General features: G+C 32.2%; 1 protein-coding gene and 1 long non-coding RNA gene across 4 annotated transcripts in view; both read right to left on the bottom strand.

Annotated features, from left to right (window-relative positions):
* LOC140054279 (uncharacterized) lies at window positions 1-1,498 on the bottom strand. The gene is made up of 3 exons (XR_011846507.1): window positions 1,487-1,498; window positions 568-704; window positions 1-54 (listed from the first exon to the last, which is right to left on the bottom strand). It is a non-coding gene; the product is annotated as an uncharacterized lncRNA (long non-coding RNA).
* A 1,408-nt stretch (window positions 1,499-2,906) lies between these two features.
* LOC140054503 (PHD finger protein 21B-like) overlaps window positions 2,907-24,151 on the bottom strand; it is a 31,788-nt gene continuing 10,543 nt past the window's right edge. The window contains exons 5-13 of one of the 3 annotated variants that reach the window (XM_072099517.1): window positions 23,029-23,122; window positions 22,023-22,225; window positions 16,316-16,447; window positions 15,959-16,102; window positions 15,016-15,073; window positions 11,345-11,406; window positions 10,055-10,198; window positions 7,068-7,244; window positions 2,907-6,433 (exon numbers count right to left, since the gene is read on the bottom strand). In XM_072099517.1, coding sequence (XP_071955618.1) covers window positions 6,245-6,433; window positions 7,068-7,244; window positions 10,055-10,198; window positions 11,345-11,406; window positions 15,016-15,073; window positions 15,959-16,102; window positions 16,316-16,447; window positions 22,023-22,225; window positions 23,029-23,122 — 1,203 coding nt within the window. In that variant the 3' untranslated portion in view covers window positions 2,907-6,244. Of the gene's footprint in view, window positions 6,434-7,067; window positions 7,245-10,054; window positions 10,199-11,344; window positions 11,407-11,885; window positions 13,187-15,015; window positions 15,074-15,958; window positions 16,103-16,315; window positions 16,448-22,022; window positions 22,226-23,028; window positions 23,123-24,151 lie in introns of those variants that run through there. The other 2 variants (XM_072099518.1, XM_072099516.1) reach the window with 2 other exon arrangements.

Below are 24,151 nucleotides of genomic sequence, written 5' to 3'. Positions count from 1 at the left end.
TGGGTATGTCCTATACTACTGGTAATCATCACATTTAGGCCTGAAGCCAGCAGTCTGAAGACAAATTCCAGGGAAAATTGTTCATTAAAAGTTGTGGATTGACATGGGTCCTGTTTCTGCTGCAAAAAAATAACTGGTGTGAATATTACATTAACACCAATTTCTTGGGAGCAAAAACAGGACAAATTTTCAATAACCGGTTAAATCGATTTTTTAAAATAAATTTTTTTTCTTTTCAATCTATTTTTTTAAACATTTTTTTCTTTTTCTTTTTTCAGTGTTAGAATGCCAATTAACCAGTTATTGCTGTGCAACTTTCAGCTGCAACGTAAAATAACGGTTATTTCATTGACAGACACTGACCTGGTGTCAACTACACTGCAGTAACGTTTGAATTGACCGGCAGGCAGTACGATCTAATTAGTGCCGTTTGGTGGCAGCTATTGAGATGTGTATAAAACGCATTATAAATATATAAATATATTATAGTTATTTCAATTTACTGAAACTACTATTTGTTTATAAGTCTCAACTGAATGTAGTTTAAATGGGAAAAGGTAATCTTACCTTTAGGGTTGAGCTTGACAAGCATGAAAAATAGGTCTGGCAGTACAAAACACTGACAACATATAGGTCTTTTCTAGAAGTCCTAAACAACTGGAACACATATAAACTAATAGGTCTTGTCTTCTATTACCAAAACACTGTGAACACATAAAAACAATATGTTTTGTTTGCTAATAACTAAGGCACCAGGGGCGGTCGCAGGACTATTATAAGGGGTTGCCCTAGAGTCTAGGGCCATATAGAAACCAAGTGTTTGCATCCAAACAGTCAGAAATTCATTCTGAGCATGTTCAGAAACATGTATATAAAACATTAAAAAAATTACGCTGACCGCCGCCGTTAAATTGTGCGCGGTTAATTTTACGCTGCAGTCTGTCAATTTACATATAGACTCTTCCAACCGTGGACTTCTATAACGTTAATGGTTAATAATAAGATGAAATGGGATCTAAATTTTAATTTAATGGTAGAAAAAAACATTTAGTATGAAATTAAGGGTGTTGCCCGGGCAACTGGGGCAACACCCCTCCGTCCGCCCCTGGGCACTGTGAACACATGGTCTTGTCTGGAGTACAAGTACACAAAACAGGTACACAATAAGTATTTCCTGTGTAATGGCCAAGGCTCAACCATAGAGATATTATACTATAATATCTCTATGGCTCAACTGACTTCTTTTGCACAAACCATAGAGATATTATAGTGAACTATAATATATCTATGCACAAACACAAAGGAATGTAACACAAAGGAAATGGACACATGTAATTATATGCAAATAATATGCAAATTAACTAAAAGAAATAATTGCCAGAAACACTACTGAATAAAATAAATTTGTTTTAACTGAATGCAAATCTTGATATATAAGCAATATTTTTTATCATTAATTAATAAAAGCTGTTGGGTTTACACATACCAATGAAACCTATGTACAAGCTTGTCGTCAATTACCATCTTTCTAATGGTGATCATGCACATAGATGATCAGTTAGCTTGTCAATTACCATCTTTCTAATGGTGATCATGCACATAGATGATCAGTTAGCTTGTCAATTACCATCTTTCTAATGGTGATCATGCACATAGATGATCAGTTAGCTTGTCAATTACCATCTTTCTAATGGTGATAATGCACATAGATGATCAGTTAGCTTGTCAATTACCATCTTTCTAATGGTGATCATGCACATAGATGATCAGTTAGCTTGTCAATTACCATCTTTCTAATGGTGATCATGCACATAGATGATCAGTTAGCTTGTCAATTACCATCTTTCTAATGGTGATCATGCACATAGATGATCAGTTAGCTTGTCAATTACCATCTTTCTAATGGTGATAATGCACATAGATGATCAGTTAGCTTGTCAATTACCATCTTTCTAATGGTGATCATGCACATAGATGATCAGTTAGCTTGTCAATTACCATCTTTCTAATGGTGATCATGCACATAGATGATCAGTTAGCTTGTCAATTACCATCTTTCTAATGGTGATCATGCACATAGATGATCAGTTAGCTTGTCAATTACCATCTTTCTAATGGTGATCATGCACATAGATGATCAGTTAGCTTGTCAATTACCATCTTTCTAATGGTGATAATGCACATAGATGATCAGTTAGCTTGTCAATTACCATCTTTCTAATGGTGATCATGCACATAGATGATCAGTTAGCTTGTCAATTACCATCTTTCTAATGGTGATCATGCACATAGATGATCAGTTAGCTTGTCAATTACCATCTTTCTAATGGTGATCATGCACATAGATGATCAGTTAGCTTGTCAATTACCATCTTTCTAATGGTGATAATGCACATAGATGATCAGTTAGCTTGTCAATTACCATCTTTCTAATGGTGATCATGCACATAGATGATCAGTTAGCTTGTCAATTACCATCTTTCTAATGGTGATAATGCACATAGATGATCAGTTAGCTTGTCAATTACCATCTTTCTAATGGTGATCATGCACATAGATGATCAGTTTCCCCAAACATGTACAGAATTCCACCTGAACTCCACCACAAGCTAGATGTTTCATCTGAAAGATAACTAAATCTTTTTTCCGACGCTGTAATTAAAATATAAGAGGAAAATTAAAATATAATGGTATCTACAAGCATACTATAGCCATTTTATCTGGTCAAACTGATTTTGACCAATTATAAATAAAATGCCATTGTCATGCGGTCAAAGACAGGTTGGTCATCAACAATTTGTCTCAGCAGGACAATGGTCAAGTCCATAATTCATTACTGTAAATACACATGTGAAATGTTTATATTATAAAATCTCAACAAAAAAATACTTTTAAATGTATGCTAGGGTACTTTCTTTATTGTACAATACATAATAACCGATTAAATTTCAATCTGTTCATTTGTAAATTTACAGTCTAAATCTATGAAAGAAACAATCCTTATATTCTAATATACCTAGTATTAGAACCAAAAACAAGTTCTATAAAAAAGCTATGATCCACACAACAAATATATACAGATAATTTGTCTACAGTGTTCAATTGAAAACAGTATCATACCTATCTTCATTGAACTCACATTTAATTGTTTTTAAAAATGTAAAAATTGCACCAAAATCACAAATTATGCAAAAGTGAAAAGAAACTAAATGTGTAGAAACAGATGGTTATAACAAAGCTATATATATATATTAACATTCAAACATTTCAAAGTACTATAACAGTATTATTTTTGGTGTGCTCAAGAAGATAATGTACAAAGTGTTAGTAGGAGAAATCAATACAAATAAAACCTCCTATACATTTAAAAAGTGATGTTTAGGTGTTGTTTGCATTTGGGATGGTAAATAAAAATGTGCACCCTATCTTTCATCATATATCCTCTTTTAGGGTACAAAAATGAATACCAACTAAAATAAATATAAACCTAAAAACCACCCACCCAGAAATGACTAATAAACGGTTTGTAATGCGTTTCTCTATAAATTTATCATATCTTTTACAGTGCTTTAAAATGCTATACTTGAATAGAAAACAAATAACAACAACTCCATTCATTTTATCTTTTATCTGATTGTCTTGTGGTATTAATTTGAATTAATAATTATTCTATAAAACCTATGAACCATCCACCTTCCATAATTTAAATTAAATTAAAAAAAACAAACCTCTATTAACTTAATTCATTTTCACAAACTTTGTGAAAACACACGACTTAAGTTATTTCAATAATAAATATGGAATAATAAAAATGAGACGTCATTGTTTAATATCTATGATTTTACTGGCACTAGTTAACGGCGACATTTTGTTTTCAAAATGCACCATGCTACTATGCAGCTATTGAGTCTAACAATCATTCTATGTGTAACACTATATGTCTTTGACAGTGTGCAGAATGACTGTTAGACTCAACAGCTGAGAAAGCGAGAATAAACCCATCAACAATATACTGATACACCTTTATGTCAGACAATACCCCTTCCCACCTTACCCCTTACTTAACATCAGTAGTTTCATCAATAACTACAGCATTTGTTTAATAAATACAATTATTAATAACCAATAAATTATATAACAATAACATCATGATAGGTGTGAAAATAAAGTAAGGAAATAAAGACTACTGTGGAATAAACCAATCACCAGAAAGAAAAAAACATATAATATTTGACAATCAAATTAATAATCCTTAGGTAAACAGAAAAGGCACATGTAATATTACCCTGAAATATTATATTTAAAAGGCAGGCCTAAAAATAAAACAAAAAGAACTTTAGGTGTACCCGTACGCGATAACCATAGATGGTGTTTGTACGTTACAGATACAGATATTTCATAGATCTATCTACTATTTGTGTGGCAAGATATAATTATAGAAATGATGGATATAAACTTTTTACCTGTTACAAGGACAATATACTGATACACCTTTATGTCAGATAATACCCCTTCCCACCTACCCCTTCCACCCAAAACCTGTTTTACTATTCTTGTAATGTTATCTGCCTAAAAAGATGAATTTAAGGCTGTTTCATCAGCTGCTAGACAGCATGCATAGTCCCTCTGGATAGGGACAAATGATAGCTATCAAACGAGTTTAAATATATAGGCCTTTTGTCCAATTAAGTACAGTATATGTTATATTAAGAGGTAGGTGTAGTACAACAACCCCATCATTAGTATGTTTATAACAGTCAAGGCAATGGTGTAACATGTATAGGTTTTGCCAACAGAATTAGCTATAGAAACGTTTGTAATAATAACCCAGATACAAGCCCAATCAAGCCCATCAACCTTGAATACATTACAACTACTGTAAAGCTGTGTCTACATTATCAATTATGTGCCCAAATATGGTAGTGATATTACCAAATACGGTAGTGACATTACCAAATACGGTAGTGCTATGACATTGTCATGTCCATATATGGGCACATCCCACTTTTTGTCAAATAAAGTTTAATAGTGTAGACAGAGCTTTAGGATCACTATTAATCATGTTACATTCAAACTACCCAGGCTTCCCATGGTATTATTATACTCCAGGGGCAGCTATACCCCTTTACGTAGTACATCAATAATAACAACTGACTAAAAGACATTTTTAAATAATTATAATTATTTAAAAATGAAAAGTTTTAAGAAAAATCATATTAATATTTTAAATACATAACAAAATAGCATAATGATATTCACTATTAAGCAAACAATTACAAATAAATAAACTCAAAATAATCAAAAAGAAGCAAATTATATAATAACATAACTCTATTTTGTATCTATAGATTGTTTTTGTATCTCATTCAGGATAAATTTATAGTTATATACCTTTGTAGATATTTGAAACCATTCAAAATATTTTACACTATCTTTGGTAAAAATGGTATCAAATAAATTACATTTTGTTGAATTAATAATTGTTTCAACAATAAAAAGCACAAGAACTGGTATTGAATGAGCCATTCATTTCTCCCACCCACAATTCAACCAAAAGCTAGAATAGACATTTGCCATTACTTTTGCTTTTCCAATTAAACAATTGTTAGACTTGAAAGAACTTACAGATTCCAAATTTATGATATTTTCCAGTAAATATTAACAATTTTTTGGAAAAGTCAATCTTTTTTGAAGGACAGACGATCACCTGATTCTACGTAGAAAACTAGATTTCAGATTATCAGAAAACTATTGCCAATTCAGGTCAGTTCAAAACGGCAATTAATAAATTACAATCCAACTGAACACTATACTATAAGGATAATGCTAGTTTAGTTGTTTACAAACTGAATATATTATATTCCATAGTCAGTAGTATATGACATGGTATTATTCATAAATGCTGTAGTTTTTAACACCATTACTCATCATTACGGACAACTTTTTTTTTCTCATTTAAATATGATTAAACCTGCTTTGTTAATATATTGCTTGTTTCGATAGTGAAGTTTTCATTTTTCTTATTGCTGTTTTCATTAGAATTACCATTTAGAGCAGAATAAAGCATGACCTTTGACCTATACAGAGATGTAAACACAAAATGTTGAAACCATCTCATGTTATATGTCATGAGTTTAAAAATTAAATGTTGTTGTTACAAATCGAAGCTGTGAACAGTATAATATTATCATCATAGGGAGTAAATAGATTAGTGGGTCAACGGGAGGCAGAGCGGGTGTTAACATCATGACGACGGCGCTCCGATAGGGGGCGTAAGTGGAGCAGCAGTTGTTGCAGGTGAAGGTGGTGGCTGGTTAGAGTCTGTCGTAGATGGACTTGAGTTGACAAGTGAAAGAAAACTTTTGAGTTGTTCAATAGTTGATTCCGTTTTCTTGAATGAATCATTTAGCTCTCGTTTGGCTTCAAGTTGATGCTGTTGTGAAAATAAAAAGAAAAGAAACATTAACATCATATTATAAATATTCTTTGTTTCATAATAAAATGTCTTAAATATTCTACTATTTCATTATTGATGGTTCAAATTCTAATGATTAAATCCGTTTTTTTTTATTTCTAAACTAGCAAAGATACCCACGTCAGAATGTAAAATCTTCCCACTACAATTCTGGTATTTTGTCACCTCAACCCCCATTCCCCATCTCGGGACTAGTATAAATGTACCGTAAAACCTTGAAAAAAGCCCATGCTATCTTGAAAAGAAGCAAATGATATCTTGAAAAGAAGCCCAGTTCGACTTGGGCTTCTTTTTGAACTTTTTTGAACTGGGCTTCTGGTTTTACGGTAGTTTTAAACCTTTGCCTCAAAACTTTCCCAGTACAATTTTGTTTTCCATTTGTACTTTCAATTTTGATACCTAATGTATGCATGTGTTCTCTCATAATATAGATATTTAATTTAAACAGTAAATACTAAACATAAACTGGTTCGGGAATAGTCTGGTAACGATTTAAAAATTATTTATTTTATGCTAATGTATAGTATAGCACGTATTGTTTGAAATGAGACACCTCTTGACAATAGAGGGAGTAGTAGTATGTTGTACTTACAGTGATTGCATCATTAAGTTGCTTAGCTTTAGTTTCCAACAGAATTCTCTCTTTCTTTAGTTCGGACGATCTTCGTATTAATCGCTTTTTCTCGTCTTCTTTAGACGCTTTCTGTTGATTCTGTGAAACTTTGAGTTGACCGTTCCAAGGTTGTACTGGGCTATTTGTATGTTTTGCCTACATATATGAAAATGAAAGAGTAACAAAAATAATTTTTTTTAAAGGCAAACGTCATTTAGGCAACCTGATATTTAACTTACAGTGAAACAGTTTTACAATAAACGACCTACGCCAGCAACAGGAAACAAAGAAACAAAAAGAAGCCAAACTAGACTTTTTCTGAAACATTTTAAAACATTCAGAGTTTATCCAAAATTAATAAAACAAAAATTATTATTAAAAGTTCAGCAGGCTGCGATTTTATTTTTCGTACATAAGTTGGGGACTCCCTATGTGAAAGATAGCCAAACTACTTCCTAAATATAACTAAACCTAACCTTACTATAAAGTAAAAAGAAGTTGCTCATGGGATTCGAACCCCGTACATCGACATGTAAAGTCCATAGTCTAATCCATTCGACTACACAGACGCCTCAACAGAAGCGTTTGCATTGGTGAATTGTAGTTACCTCAATTCTTACGTCACACCGTATGGATATGATTAATGAATATTCATGTTTATTTTGTGACGTTTCATGAGGGGTCCCCAAATTATGTACCAAAAGAAATATCGCCAGCAGGCTGCTAGCATCAGGTGTACTCAGGTACAAGTATTGTTCTTATTTAGGTCCATGCTCATTTGTTACATTTTTATTGATACAAAAAGCAATGTTTGCTGAAGGAAGCATGCTGTTGGAAACATACGATATGCAACATCCCATGAATATACAATTTATAACAGTAATAACAATCTGAAGTTAAAACATGAAGGAAAACAAGGGATATGAATATAAATTAGGAAAGCCAACCAATGTATTCCAGCATGCTCTAAACCAAGGCATAAATAATTGAACAAATCAAAACATTTAAATATGAAATGGTCCTTGAATACAAATTACAGACATCTGCAGTAAGAATAAAATAAGTACAGTAGTAATGCCAATCACTATACAGTAGAATAATAATAATAATTATCTTTTGTTTAGCGTTTAACTAAAATAAATTTTCTCTAAAGCGCTATGACCACAAGGCTCGAAATAGGTAGAAAATATCAATTTCGTATGCTATGCAAAAGAGATGGGTTTTCAGCAACTGTTTGAAGATGTCGATAGAATTGACATTTTTTATTATAGAGAAACTATATTAAGTTAGACACTCTTTGCATCATTAAAAGGAGTGTCCCCTGAATAGGTGTTAGGTGTTAAAATACAGTATAATATTGCCCGTCATTCATTTAATTTGAAGGTGTCCACTAAATAGAAGTGTCCTTAAGGATGTATTCCAGCATGCTCTAACATTCCAGACAAATTAATGAAGAAAAGTGTGTGATGTTTAGAGGAATGTTGATTTTTAAAAAAAATAATGCTAAATCAATAAAAAGCTGAAAACAAATTAGTGTAAAAAGATGAATCGAAATAAAGAAAAGTAATTTATGTTGATCTATTTAATTCTATACGAGATACGACTTCATATTTATTCACTACGAGCTACTCGTATGTTGATCTATTTAATTCTATATGAGATACAACTTCATATTTATTCACTACGAGCTATTTGTATGGTGAGAAAAGCTGATCAATATTCAGAAAACAACAGAAGACTAAATTCACCTGAAGAGTGTGACTAGCTTTGTTTGCCATACGAAAAGCTTGTAGTGTTTACGTATCATTTTATTTTATTTTATTTATTTTTTTTTTTAACGAGCACTCTACCTAGGTGATCTGAATTTATTTATATTTATATGTATATATGTCAGGGCCATCAGTATAGGTAAGGTTTCACATGACAACTTTTTAACTGAGGTCTTTGACAACCCAGTGACTTGAACAGAGTTTGTTCCCTTTTCTTGTGAAAACTGGACCACTTTATTTCTTGTGGCTACTTCACTGTATGTACAGTATGTGTAAATGTGAGTACAAATAAAACACTATTTAAAATAATCACTTCTGAGAAATTGTTGAAGAATGTTATTGTTTTTTTCAAAGCTATTGTTCTGTAAAGATAAAGTTTGAAAAAACTATGGTCTAATTCCCGACGGAAATACTGTGGCTGCCGCGATCAGTTTGAAAAAACTCTTTTAATTGCGTTTGTACTACTTATTTTTAGTTTGTGTGCTGTATCGTCGTAAACATCTGATGACATTCAAAATCTTGCGAAATTATTATTACAATGCCTTGACGTTTATTTTTTAAGAATTTAATATTCCATTTTTTCTTCTTTGAACTGAAGATAAAATATCTTAATTGTTATAGAAGATTGCTTTCAGGGAATATTTCGCAGCAGACAATAATTATTTCACTGAAATGAAAATTCAAAAAGGGCAGAGGTTGTACAGAAATTTGGAAACATGCAAAAAAAGCAAATCAACAAAATTACAAAGGCATTTTAAAATCTGATAACTATACTTTCTACTTGGCCTAATTGTTATTGTAATTTTTTTTTTTGAGAATGTTTTGTAGCAGAAAATTGCTGTGACTATAAGAAAGATAATTTACAAAGGGAACATGTTTTCTAAATGATTTTTTTAAATTACGGTATTAAATCCAGTTATTCATTTGAATTAGAAACAAGCCCTAAGACATTGTTTAGTTTCCACAGCTTGAATGTTATATCTCTTATTTAGGAAACAAATAATGATGTAAGCTACTGGGTAAGAACATAATAGCAAGGAAGGAAAGTCTGCAAAACCAAAATTAAACAACAATTTCAAGCAAATAAAGAATCATAGCCAATACTCAAGCAAATGAACAATAAATACATTGCATAACAAATTAAAGTGCAAAAGCCCTAAAGACAACATACACACACCAAGACCTGTGTATATATACCTTGCATTTTGGACACATCCAGAATCCAGATGGTATTATAGCAAGTGGAGGCTGAAGACAACTGAGATGGTAGACGAGGCTACAGCAATCACAGAGGAGGAGCTCTCCAGTGTGTTTACATACTGCACACAAGTCATCATGGCCCTGCTTGGACAAAACAATGCACATGGTCATTTAGCCGTTATTGCGTCACCGTTTAAACCCCTCCCCTGACTTTAACCGACAAATAGCACTCTTGGATGCTCAGATTATGGGAGAAATTCATGATAGAGTAAGCCTACAGTACTGTAGTTCTGAGTTATTCAGTTGCAACAACTGTAGACCTAGGTTAGGTCATGTTAATTCATTGTGCACATGTGGGGAGTTGGAATTTCTAGCTTTAAGCTGCTCTCACATCGCGCCCAGATTCGGTCGGGTGCCCTAAAAAAATATTGTGGAAAATGGGTTCAGTGTTAAAGCATAGGATCGTTCACACCAAAATCATACGATTTGAATTTGTTCCCGATTCTGTCTCTGATTTCGGAGTGATGGATCAAGAAGCCATTTGTTTCTAGAAATCCTAGTGACCGATGAACAGTGAGCATGAATGACCTCACTAGAACAGGTAATGAATTTCGTGCTCGATGTGAAAGCACACGCAACGTTCACGCTGGACCAAATCCGTGCATGATGTAAAAGCAGTCAATGGTTTACAAATGTAAAGAACCCGAATACTGTATTTGTTTAGGCACCTTTCATCTTATATTCAACCCACCATTTATACATAAAATACTGTTTTAATTCTTGTCTCCTTTTATTATGGTTTTCTCTATTCTATAACTTGACTTGTAATTCAATATTATTTATTATCTTATACATATTGTACATTCAGCTTTCATGCACTCAAATGGGTAAGTAGGTTAAAAAAAGCTAGGAATTTAAAATATATACATATATATTAAGAGGAATTAGCAACATCTACTTTAAACAAAATAGTTAGTACTTGAAAACAAATTTTACAAACAAAAAAGAGTAAATATATGTTCCATCTGTGCACAATTGTTGTGTTCGTTTCTATTGTGGAAAATTAAAGTTTGATTGTTGAAAAGTTTTTATTTTATACTAACGAGGGTGCTATAACTTTTGTTTAGATGTGTCATATTTGTTTTCTTAGTCTACTATTAGGAGACGCACAAAAAATAATAATTTTAAACAAAGGAAAATAATTATATTTTATTATTTAACATATTGTTTTGTTTCCTCTCACCCCTAACGTTTTAAATGCAACTGAATTCAATGATTTTTACTTACATCTCGTCTAGTACTATTGTCAGGAGTAGAAGGTCTGCTGTCGGGGTTCTTTGGTGGTCGCCCTACAAAAGAAAAAAAAATAGTAGGTATAATAAATATATTACATAAATACCAATATAGCTGGAATGACTTGTACTACAGTATATCTATTTTTTTTACTTATATATATATATTGATAAATTATCTTATACTTTTTTTTTTACTAGTGTAGCATTATATTTCTTATTATACTCCAAATAACAAAATAAATCATTAAGCGATCATGATTAATTGAGAGAGTAAATAATCAAATAATTAATAAGTATTTTTAATCATTTCTTTACCTGTATTACTTCACTTGTGTGGAAAGGGTTCACATTTTAAAAAGTAAAATTTTAACACAAAATGTTTATAAACACCTTTTAATAATCTTAAACTCAACTAGAGAAAACACACATACTATGTTTACTGTAAATAAACATTTCATTTTTATATTAATTTAAATACGTATCACATAATATTATATAATTTATCAATAATTTAATTATATACAAAGTGGTGTAAGGAACAAGTGATGTAATCACTTTAATCACATATGCTATAGTAAGTCAATTTTGAATGTATACAATTGGATTAAGACCTCTTAAGGTGCACGATGATACCATAATTGTGCAATTTTGTCCACTTTAATGTATTTGCAGCTTTAAATACTTTTTTTTACAGTGGTCTTAACAATTTGAAAATGTGCAGACACGTTCTAATTTACATGGCCATTTACAGTACTTCACACCTGCAGTATTATAACTATTTGATATGCAGTTTAATTAAAATGTGTTTTTTTTTCATAAAACAATGTACAAAACAAAGGACTTCTATATTATAAAAAAAAAAATAAAGGCATGTCCACACTTGATCAATCTGGTTTTCTTAATAAGTAAAATTAAAATCTATATTTCTTTTTCCACTGCCTTATCCAGGCTTGAGTAGGGCGAAAGTTTTTAAGGTTTAATTTGCTAGCTTCTTCAACAGCTACAGTTTTTATGAGGACATTGTGTATTTCTTCTTCATTATTGTATAGGTTAGTAAGCTGTTGGTAGACATGCATACCGTGGTCATCAGGCTTCGGCATCCGTCTTGCCGCTGCATTTAAGTTGTTATGTTGTAAAAGCGTGTCGTACGCTCGATTCCAACGAATCAAGCTGGTCCGGCTGCAGTTATACCTCTTAAGAATGGCTCCTATGTCGTCATCGTTTCGAAAGCTCTCCACTGCTGTGACTTTCTCTTGGATGGTCCATGAGCTACGCATCTTCTTTCCATCCTGAGGACTCTGTGGTTCTTCAGATATACAAGGAGGGATGTCCATATTTGGACAGTGGTGTTTGTCTTTTGGGGCTATCAAACGCAGTTGCCTACCTTCTGTATGACTCTGCAAAGCATACATTTTGGACGAAGAATCAACCAAACATTTCTTTTGTTTTCCATCTTGAGAATATGGTAGAATCTCAGTTTTCAAAGGAGGTCCAATCATAATCGGCTTTCTTTTACGAACTTTCGGAACATCCGGTTTCCTGTTCTTAGAAATAGGTGCAGTCATTGCTACCTTTCTCTTACGTTTTACTCGTGGTACGATTGACGCTCTTGTGCACTCTGACTTTGCTTCCTGTAGAAACCCTTGAGCGATTTTGTAACTAGAATCAAATTCACCGTTAAAATAATCAAGTAAAGATGACTGTGTTGGGCCTATGCCTACAAATTCTTCATTGACAATGACTTGTGACACTAGTGAAGTTTCCTTGGGTAACAGGCTAATGGAGCAAGGTTTAGGAAGAATATATCTAGGCCTAGCCATTTTCCAACACATCCCTGCCAAAGATAAAATCAAGGCCATATTAATCCATGATTAAGCAGTAAAGATTGTTGTTAAGGAACCCTTGAACACTGGTTAATAAAGTCCAACTGGAAAAATCTTGATGCAAACAACCGCAGAGTCTAAATCAACTACCAGAAATAAACACTAAATCTTGACAAGAAAGTAGTTGTGCTTATTATTTTAAAAAACAACCTGTGTAAACAAACTAAACAACCTGTGTAAACAAACTAAACGACCTCTGTAAAAACAAACTAAAAAAAACTCTGTAAACAAACAATAAACAACCTCTGTAAACAAACTAAAACTACCTCTGTAAAAAAATTAAAACAACCTCTTAAAACAATAAATAAATATCTCTAAACAAACAATAAACAACCTCTTTTATAAACAAACTAAACAGTTTGTAACCAAACAACTAAACAAGCTAAATAGTTATACAAATAATAAATATACAACTCTCTCAATACCAAACTCCTTTGGGCTGGTTTAACATGTCTGGTTTTCTGGAAAGTCTCTGCAATTTGGAATGCGTTTGAAATGGTTAAAATGAATTTGGGACCTTTTGGACCTCAAGAAAAGTCTGTTATTGAGAGAGTTGACTGTAATACATATAAATAACATACAAATACACCTTAAAAACAGTGTTAGAAATGGAAAATATTAAAAGTTGTTTCATTTCATTTTAAAAATACAAATTGAAAAAAAAATAATAATAACTGTTTGATAAAAATAGAAACATTATTGTTTGTGTTAGTTAGTTTAAAACTCCTTACAAATACTAAATCTACAATAGTTTAAAAACATGTCAATAAATGGTATAAGGTTTGAAATAGCAAATAAAAAAAGTAGGCCTACTATTAAAATATTAGGACAAATGTCAATTACAACAATCTTAGTATTTCATGTAAACTAGAATCAGAACCAGGTCCTTGGCAACAGTAGGCAAAATTACATACAGCTCTATCTACACTATAAAACTTTATGTGACAAAAAATGTGATGTGCCCATATATGGACATGATGATATTGTCATTGCTATATTTGGGCACATCACACTTTTTTTGTCAAACTAGTTTTATAGTGTAGACAGAGCTTTAGACATACACACCTTAAGCATAATTGATATTTGGGATAACTATTAAAGAGTAAGTAAATGAGAACAAACATTTCTGAGTGTTTTATGGTAGGTTCCTATTGCTGAGAATCTTCATTTCGCCTCAAAGCCAAGCCTACCCCACTCAAATTTTTGGTTTAGAGGTATAGCCAGATGCTATGTTACCCAGTTAACCACTGAACGATCCTCAATAATTTGTTCAGGCCTAATAAATTTATTATATATTCATTCAGAGCCAAGCACCTGAGATTGAGGTGCTCCTCATGAAACAGCCTGTAGTGCATTAAAATGATCAAGTAGTGGCGTAACGCAGATGCCCGAGGCTCCTGGTTTAGAAACCCCAAGTGGCTCTCCAACACTGGAGGCCTTGAGTGTTTTTAGCTTTTTCGACATATTTTAATGCCTGTTTTTTCCTCTTGGTACTACTCAGGGGCCCCCATAAGCTGGGTTTAGCCAGCGAGTACTCACAGCCGTTAAGCCACTCTGATCAAGCTTTAACTAGTGTCTTTGACTATTTTTATATTCATTTTAAACTTTCAAACAAAAATTGAATTATGTTCTGTATATTTATAAACACTCAGATATGTTGCATTCACACTAATGAAACAAACAAAACAAAAAGCAACTAAATCTTCATTAGTGTAAATAAAAATAGCAAGGCATACGTAAACAGATATGCCTTGCTTGTTATTGTCAACACAACACTTACCACGTCGTCTCTTGTCTGCAGGCATGCCATTCTCTACCGATCCTTCAGATTTGCGGCGCTATTTATGAATAAACAAAATTTATTTATTTATTTAGGTTTATAATTATATAGTAAAAACATGCAGCCCGAAGGCTGAAATTGTTGATTTACCAAAATATATATATGGAATTACAAAAGTTTAAAAAATGCAAAATTGATACAAAACAAAAATGTGAATACTGTAATTAAATATCTAAAAATAAATGTGGTGTGTATTTTAAATAATCAACAAAATAAAGGTTGACTACTTTATTAAAGAGAAACAACAAATGTGGATAGATTTCAATCAATATACAATGCAACATTTAGTGTGTTTGAAGTTGAAAAGTTCTGGATAATATCATAAACTAAATATAAAAAACTGCATATTTAGCATCAACCTGTGAAAATATATTGTTCCCCTGAAAAAATAATTTGCTAACATTTTTTGTTGAATATGCCATTTTAAGGTCACATTATATTCACTTTGACCAAAAGATAGATGAAAAATAAATCATGAATTATAATTTAAAGCAAAAAATAATCAAATTGACTGCCAGGCAATGTTTTTTTTTGTGTCTTTTTATAAGTGAAAACATGTTTTTTTTTTGGAAGTGATTGATTGAATTGATTAATTAAAACTACAAAATAACCTATGCAAACTCTGATTTAAATAATCTTCATTTTTCATGTTTTTGGAGAACAATACATCTTTAAATAATAAAAAATTATATACCAGACCACAGTTTTAATTCACAGCATCTAATTGGTTTAGCCATGATATAATATTCCCAATCATTGCGATGTAATAGTCTTTTTATAGAGGGCACAAAATAGGCTTTCTATTAAACCTATTCACAGTATTTTTTTTCCAAACCAAGATTAGTAAAGTTGATAACCAGAAGAATATAAAATGAAGCCATACCAAATTGGCCACTTGTTCATATTTGGCATAGTTGCTAAACTGTGGGTTCGCAGTGGTGCGTCTCTTCCTTTCGGAACGTTTTCTTTGGAGTTTTTCTGCCATTCCAGGAGTTATCAAATCGAGGGCAGCCATGAAGTCAACCTTCTAAAAAACAACAAAGACAAGATATTCAAACAATTCAATAGCTAACATAAAGTTGTCCAATTTGTAGAAAATGAGAGCATCTACTATACAAATTGGGGGAAATCGGATATTAAGTCTTACATTTGTTTTGGCCTCATGATCGATTGAAAAGTGGATGAAACAGAAGAAAAACGAAAAATAAAAATGACAGAATGGACAGTGTATAGTCTTTACCTGTGATTCAGGGTCTGCCTTCTTTACCTCGTTTGCCGATGCTTGCTGCTGCAGTTGTTGTTGCTGCTGTTGCTGTTGTCTTAGAATCTTCTTTGCAGTGTGTAGATTTGATGCCACAGACTTGTAAGGATCCTATAGAAAATAAAAAATGAATTAAATAAAAACCAATTAGAACACATTTTGGAAACAACCCCCACTAAAGTTTTTCCCATATGATAGAACATAGAATATACCAGAGGGACACACAAGCATTGCTTTAGATGTCCAAGATCAAGGTAAATCAATGAGAACAAGTTCACACTTCTTAAACATGGATCAGGTGTGAGACATGGACCGCTTTCACAGCGCATGGATCAGGTGTGAGACATGGACTGCTTTTACAGCGCATGGATCAGGTGTGAGACATGGACTGCTTTTACAGCGCATAGCGTATTATTCAACAAGTTACATACAACAAGTTACAAACCATTCAAATTACCCATGGTGTGTAAATTCTAAAGATTTGCTAAGCAATGTGAAAGGTGTAATAGACATTTAACCAAATTAAATTGGCAGGCACAAAAGTATGACGGACTTATACTGCACACAATAGCAGAATGTCAATACAAAAACATACACAGTATCTCAAACTTGAGCACGCGACTGCAGATATGCATGGCCTTGTTATTTGTAATATAAAAAAAAAAAAAATTCTGTAAGCCTATCTGGTGACAGAACTAAAAATTAGATTGTTTTCATCCCATTCGAAAACAGTACACATAATTGCTATGTTGCTTTGTTGCTATTATTATGCAAATAAGAAAATGAATGTTAGTGTATTTTGAAATCTAAAGTCAACTGAGCATTCCAGTATGTTTCTAAATTCTATTCTAATGTTTAACATTAGTCATTGATTATTTTACAGAACCTAGTTCCAAGAAACATAGGTTAAAATAGCATTCAGCAAATATGAATTCTAATGTACTTATTAGCATGCTAGATATATGTTAATATTACTAACATTGTCAGGAATATTGCAAAATTTCAAAATTATTATTAGTATATAAAGTATATCAGTGGTAGAAAGCATGCAGGCAGTATGTGTAGAGCATGCTGTTGCATACAGTACTATAGTACAATAATAGTAATTTCCCTTTACTTTATTGCGATCACATTAGCAAATAATACAAAATTAAAATCCACATTTTCTTGTTATGTAGTTAGTATTCTGTTACACTATGAAAGAATATATTGATTAGACTGTAGCTAAGACTTGACCCTAGAACACTGGTGGTATTGATAAGTAATGATAAAATCACCAAGCTACAGTGCCGCTACTGGTGCAGTAGTAATAGTATGATAAATGCACTGTATAGTATAGTACAGTAATATATAAACAACAATAACAATTATTACAATAATCAAGGAGCAATACAATAATCAAGGAGCAATACAATAACACTTGCATGAAATATGAAAACAATTAAATCGTGAGTAAATGTTGACAACAATAAGAAATAATAATATAGGACAAAACATGAGAGAGCAAGTCAATAACTAACATCAGAATTTAACATACTTTAGCCTGAGTTTATAATCTAAGCAATCTGCGTAAAGTGAACACGACTGCATTTGCAATCTACACTATAAAATGCTATTCATCATGCATACATTTTGCAAAACACACTAAATATTACACAGGTAGAAAACTCAGCTGATTGTGCAACGATTTAATTCCAGACGGAGTAGCCACGGCTCCGAGGTGATGAGACGATTGACGGCCTTCTCCCTCTATCAGTCTAAATATCTATCGTGTTACATTCAAATCTTTGAAGGACTATCTTCCTGCGGAATATAGCCTTCCCAATGATGCATTCCAATTGCTTTTCCACGTCCAAATGCACCAGATAATTAAGCCGATATGTGCAAATGTCGCACTTCATGTCATTTAGGTGTGTATGTGATTGTGTATCAGCCGCCAATACACTGTTCTACATCGGATAATGTACACGGCATCGCAAATGATTTTGATAATGTCACGAGCACACTAGGGATACACAGTACCAATTTTCATGCTTTAAAAGCAAATACGGAGTATTGTCATGAATTGTAATGCTGCTAAAGTAAAATATTAAAATACTTTATCACGCTGTATTACCGACACGCTTACGACTAGTCCCTGTATTCATCAGATAATTGATCTTACAACATGCATACATTAATGCTTTTTTTTTCTCTATGACTTGAATTTGTAAATGATATGAGGAGAAGATATCTATTGCATTTAACATGCACAAACATAAAACAGAAGTTCTTTTATGGAATATTGTGTACTACTTTCCTACAGTCATTACATTTCATTATGATGTTAAAATGTGTTAATGTGTCAAATTAACATATTAGGATCTTTTGAAATCCATTTTTTATAGAATTTTCTATCGAACCAAATACTTTGATATTATATTTAGTTTATCAAAATAATCTTTACCATTCAATATCATTTCAAAAAGTATAAATAATTTCAAATTGAATTTATTTCTACAAAAATACATTTATAAAGCAACATTTTGTGCAATAATATTAATTACATTATGCATAATCTAGGCTTGAATTTGAGTGATGTCTTTTCACAGATTTTTATATTTTATATTTTTACATGCTATTTATTTCCGTCTAATGTTTTTATCTTGTTGTTATTGTATGTTTATTGTTATCAACAGCTACAGCTACAAAAGATTAATGCGAATATACAGTATTCAAAATAGATATTTGTATTATAGATGCTATTCTAACAATACATATTCAAAATTAATAATCAAGTAGTCCGGTGGGACAATATTAGTTAGATTTCCTAATAAAAAATCTTATTTCTTGAGCTATGAATAATAGTAATACACACATTTATAAGTTAACATATTGAGAGATTTCATATAAATTTATGAACAAATTGGAACTTTAAATTATAATAATGGTGTTATTTCCAGTGATGGAAAGTTGATTCCTGGTGGGTGCAGCAAATTGAAAAATGTACAAATTTTTTGTATGTCTCTATAGTGAGTAGTCTTAAGCTTTGTCTACACTATCAAAATTTATGTGACAAAAAAATGTGATGTGCTCATATGGACACAATGATGTCATATCACATTTGGGCATACAGTACTGTATCACTACCATATTTGGGCACATCAAACTTTTTTTGTCGAACTACTGTAGCTTGATAATGTAGACAGAGCTTAAGAGTTGATTATAGTTTTAACAAGTTAATTGCAAACAATTTTAAAATGCAGGTTATTATTATACAGTGTTCTCCCCAAGCAGTAAGCAGGTTTGGCAAGCAAGATTTGCTGGACTAAATTGGCTCCAACCAGTAAACACTCATTTATTTATTAGGCCTAGCTATTAAACACATAGACCCAAGGCTATATTTTGACAATTGCATAGAAAAAGTACAATATTTTATTTTTGTATTCAATGGTTTAGATATCTAAATCAATTATTCGGTACTTTTTTTACGGACTTGATTCTTTTTTTGGAACACATATCATATTCAATTAATTGCTTCAGTATTTCACATCACAATTTTTAGACCCTCGTCTTAACCTAACCACCACCCTGCTCACGATGTTTCTTTTTGCACTTAAGTTGTGGACCCCTCATGAAACGTCATGAATATTCATTAGTCATATCCAGAATGTGTGACATAAGAAATGATTCGCTAATAAAAACGCATTCCATCGAGCCGCCTGTTAGTCGAGTGGATTAGACTATGGACTCGACATGTCGATGTATGGGGTTCAAGTCCCATGAGCTACTTCTTTTTACTTTATAGTGAAAGATTATTTAGATGGTTAGGTTAAGTTATATTTACTGTAGGTAGTTCGGCTGTCTTTCGGCTAAGGAGTCTCCAATTAATACGAAAATAATGATCGCACCTTGCTCTTCCTTCCTATTTAAAAAATTCTGCATAATAATGTATTGTAAAGTAATAATTAATTTGAATTTATCAGGAAAATCATTTGTATTACAGTATTTCTTAAAATACAAATATTACAAAGAAATGATTTACCTCCAAATTAATTATTATTACAAACACAATGAATCCGTTCTATTGGTGTACAACCATGTTTAATTGGAAAGTGACATAATTAATTAATTTCTATCACTATGGATACATCTTCATTATTCATACACCCAAGCCACAGAACTTTATTATTGATAAGACTATAATTCATGATTGCGCCCTCTATAGTTTGTGATTACACTTTACTTGAATACTGACCTGTCTTATAATATAGTTTACCAAGTTTTGTGCTTTTTAGGTAACTGTCGTCCCTAAAACGTGTTTCATGTTTGTGCTAATCAAATTAATTTGTTGCATTGGTGAAAATACACAATTCAGCCATGTATGATCTTTTATGTGAATAAAATATACCGATATAATAATTTAATCTGGGTTGACCAACTAGCATAGGTGTTTAGCACCTGTTTGGTCTTTCCGTGCCTCCTTTTATAATTGTTTTGTCTTCTTATGTTTATGGCAGAAATTGAATAAATAAAATAAATAAATAATCAGAATTCGTTTTTTTTGTACTGTACAACAATAAAGTTGATAATTAAAGATATGTTTACATGAGACAGTTGTAGTATTTCATTATGTGACATATATTTAGAAAGAAAATATTGTACACATTTATTAATATTTATTATGTATTTTTTTCTAATTTCATGAAAAGCATTCAGAGTATAAGTTAATTTAAGAAAAATGTATAATAAATGACAGAAAAGAGTACAAAGTATATATCTGTATACAATTCTTTACGTAATTGGAAACATGTGTGTGCGACGTTTCGACTTGTTGTCAACAAATCTTCATCTGGCAATGACTGGATGTTAGTGGATTCTAGGAGTAGCTTTGGTAGCTGTAGTCAGCGATTTTCCGAAGTTCTTCAACTTCATTTAGGTGAAATGAGTTGGTCATATAATCAGACATGGTATTTTTATTTTTCCTGATCCGTAAAGATTCTTTTATAAATTATATATTGATTTATTCATTCTTTTTCAAATAATAATATTTTTGATTTAACTATCTATTTTTTGGCTAAATTTGTTTATTTGATCTGTTACTGCAGGTTGAATTCTGTTTTGTGAGTTGATTTTGTTCTTAGAGCCAAATCAGACAGTATTGTCTGCTGACGAGTAGTCTCATCGGGAGAAAATTCAATATGTTTAAAGTTCTCATGACGACCTAAAAACTCCTCCCGACGCTATCTCAAGACGACTCGGCATTCAAATCACACAGCAGACAAGTCAAGACGTTTTGTCGGGCCTCGTCGGTGTTCATTTCCACATCTTTCTTGTGTTCTTCCATCCTGGTTTTTTTTTCTTTCTTCCAGTTCCTCAAACATATTCGGTTTCCAGTTTTGACATTTCTATTTTATAAACTACTCTACAAGTACTGTACCACTGTTTCACAGTATAATTCCAGTTATTTAGATCCCATTTGTATAGTAACAAAAATGACATTGAACTCTCTCTTATATATAGTACGGTCACTCAGCAAAAACGAAAAACAACTTAAACTTACCTTCAAATGCAGGGCAGTACAACTAAAACTAAGCAGAAATATCGTAGAACCTTGAAAAAAAGCCTATCGGCTTCTTCTTTTTTAGTACTCTTTGATGGGCTTCTTTTTGAGGTTTTACAGTATTATCCCATTTTATTAACTAACCTGAATAACAGTTGGACTGGTCGCTCTTTTATTACCTCCACTGGTCAACCTTACAGTGGTGAATGTTGGAACCTTGATAGGACTATTGGTCATTATTGACATTCGGGACGGGTTTCCATAGTGAGATGAATGATGACTGCTGGACGTATGATGGCTTGACCGCTGGCTGCTACTGGCTGGAGAAGGCAGTAATTTAAATGAGCCTGTAATTTAAAAAAACAGAAAATTATTAAGAGGTTTTTTTTTTTTTACTCATTTAAAATGGACTATGATGTTTGTATTGTATATCACTGTATGAATTTATCTCACAATAAAACTCTCCCAAGAACTTAAAATTGTTGTTGTTTATGTAAAGCATTTGCTTAGTTATACAAAGATTGCGGTTGCCTCATTGTGATCTACTTCATTGCTTGGATAGAAACAGCAATGAGTTGGAGGAGCTACATTAGATCTGCTCAAACCCAGATCAAATAAGAGAAATTTGTATAAAGGACATGGGCAAAATAAATCTACTAAACGTTAGTAATTAAACACCCGTATGCAATTATTGTTTAGCTAGCTTCTGTGGATAAACATAGTTTTAAAAAAAAATAAATTGAAACAAATCATTAAATTATAAAAATCTAGAATTTATTAAACAATTAAGATGAATATGTGGAAAAGGTACAAGTAATCTAATAACCTTGGAATACTGTTGCTTTTAATGGGTTTTTTTATATGCCTTTCTGTATGTTTACATTTTTTTTGTAGTTTTTCTGTGAATTTGTCTTCCTTTGATTTGTCATTTTTAATGTTTCAATCTTTGTAATACAATATCTTCAGACTATTTTTGTAAATCTTTTATACCTGAATAAACATTTTTTTTAAATTATACGTAATTACAGTACAAAATGTAGTTAAAGAAATGACTGCGATAGAATAATTTACACATGATCCTAAAATATAAATGAAAATAATTGGATTTTTTTTGTCTTGCACATGAAATGTTATTATCATTATACTTTACCTGATGATAACTTTGGCACCTGTGCTTTGTGTTGTTGATTATTACTCCTGGACGTTAATGGCCTAGAATTATTCACAGTTTGAGTTCCCATTTTCTGTAAAAATAAGTATGGACTACATATTTGACTGCTTTTATTATAAGCATGTTACACCCAGTTGACGAGTACAGTGATGTGAGTGCGTAAACACTGCTGTTTCAATCATCCACTTTATATAATTCTGATTTAATATGAATTACATAATTTCTTAAATACTGTAAATGCAACATAGGAATACTGTAGTAGAGTAGAACTCATAGCAATTTTATATATATCCTGAAAGTAATGGGAAGGTAATCACTAGTACAAATAGCACATCAATTTCTTAAACAATTTTGAGGAAAAGGGAGAGTGGAGCTCTGGGGTTAAACTTGCACATGAACAGGAAGCTATAGTATGATCAGGGAGTTGTTATTAGATGGAGTAACATCATAGTATGTTCTTTTGATCAGTCTACTTTTCCGACAGGAAGTAAAATAGATAAGACTTAATCCCCGATAAACAGTTCCTCATCAAATAAACAATTTTCCCTGACGTAATCAATGACACGCGCATGCGCAGAAAAGTCAAAGTTGCTTCGCTTCGCTTGAATAACTCTGGCCTACGTCACACATCGTCATGGTGTTTCAGAAAGCCAGATGATACAATCGAATCGCGACACACAATGACAACTGACGACTTCTATACCGATGCGATGTACGTAGACTTTTCCGATTTAGATTTCGATGATAGCGATTTAGAAGATGTTGATCTAAATGAAAATGTGCCAATGTATTGCCCATGTGGGGAAAGTTCTGACGATCAAATGATCGCTTGTGAAGGAAAAGCATGTCCTAATGAATGGTTCCATTTTGAATGTGTGAAGCTCACTGCTCACATCTTCTGAAGTTCCAGCTGGCAAATGGGTTTGTGAGCAATGCTGTCAACAACACGACGTTAATAATATTGGGCATAGGCCTGGCTCAAGTAGGCCTAGTGTTAAGCGACCTAGTAGTAGTACTACTACTCAAGAAACAGGTTAGTAACTGGTGTAGCCTATTCAATATTTGATACTACTGCAGCCTACCGTTCCTAGCTAGAATCTCT

This window comes from Antedon mediterranea, chromosome 7, assembly GCF_964355755.1.
Source record: "Antedon mediterranea chromosome 7, ecAntMedi1.1, whole genome shotgun sequence".
Lineage (NCBI taxonomy): Eukaryota > Metazoa > Echinodermata > Crinoidea > Comatulida > Antedonidae > Antedon > Antedon mediterranea.
Note: the sequence above shows the minus strand (reverse complement) of the source record. Positions and strands in the feature narration are given on the sequence as shown.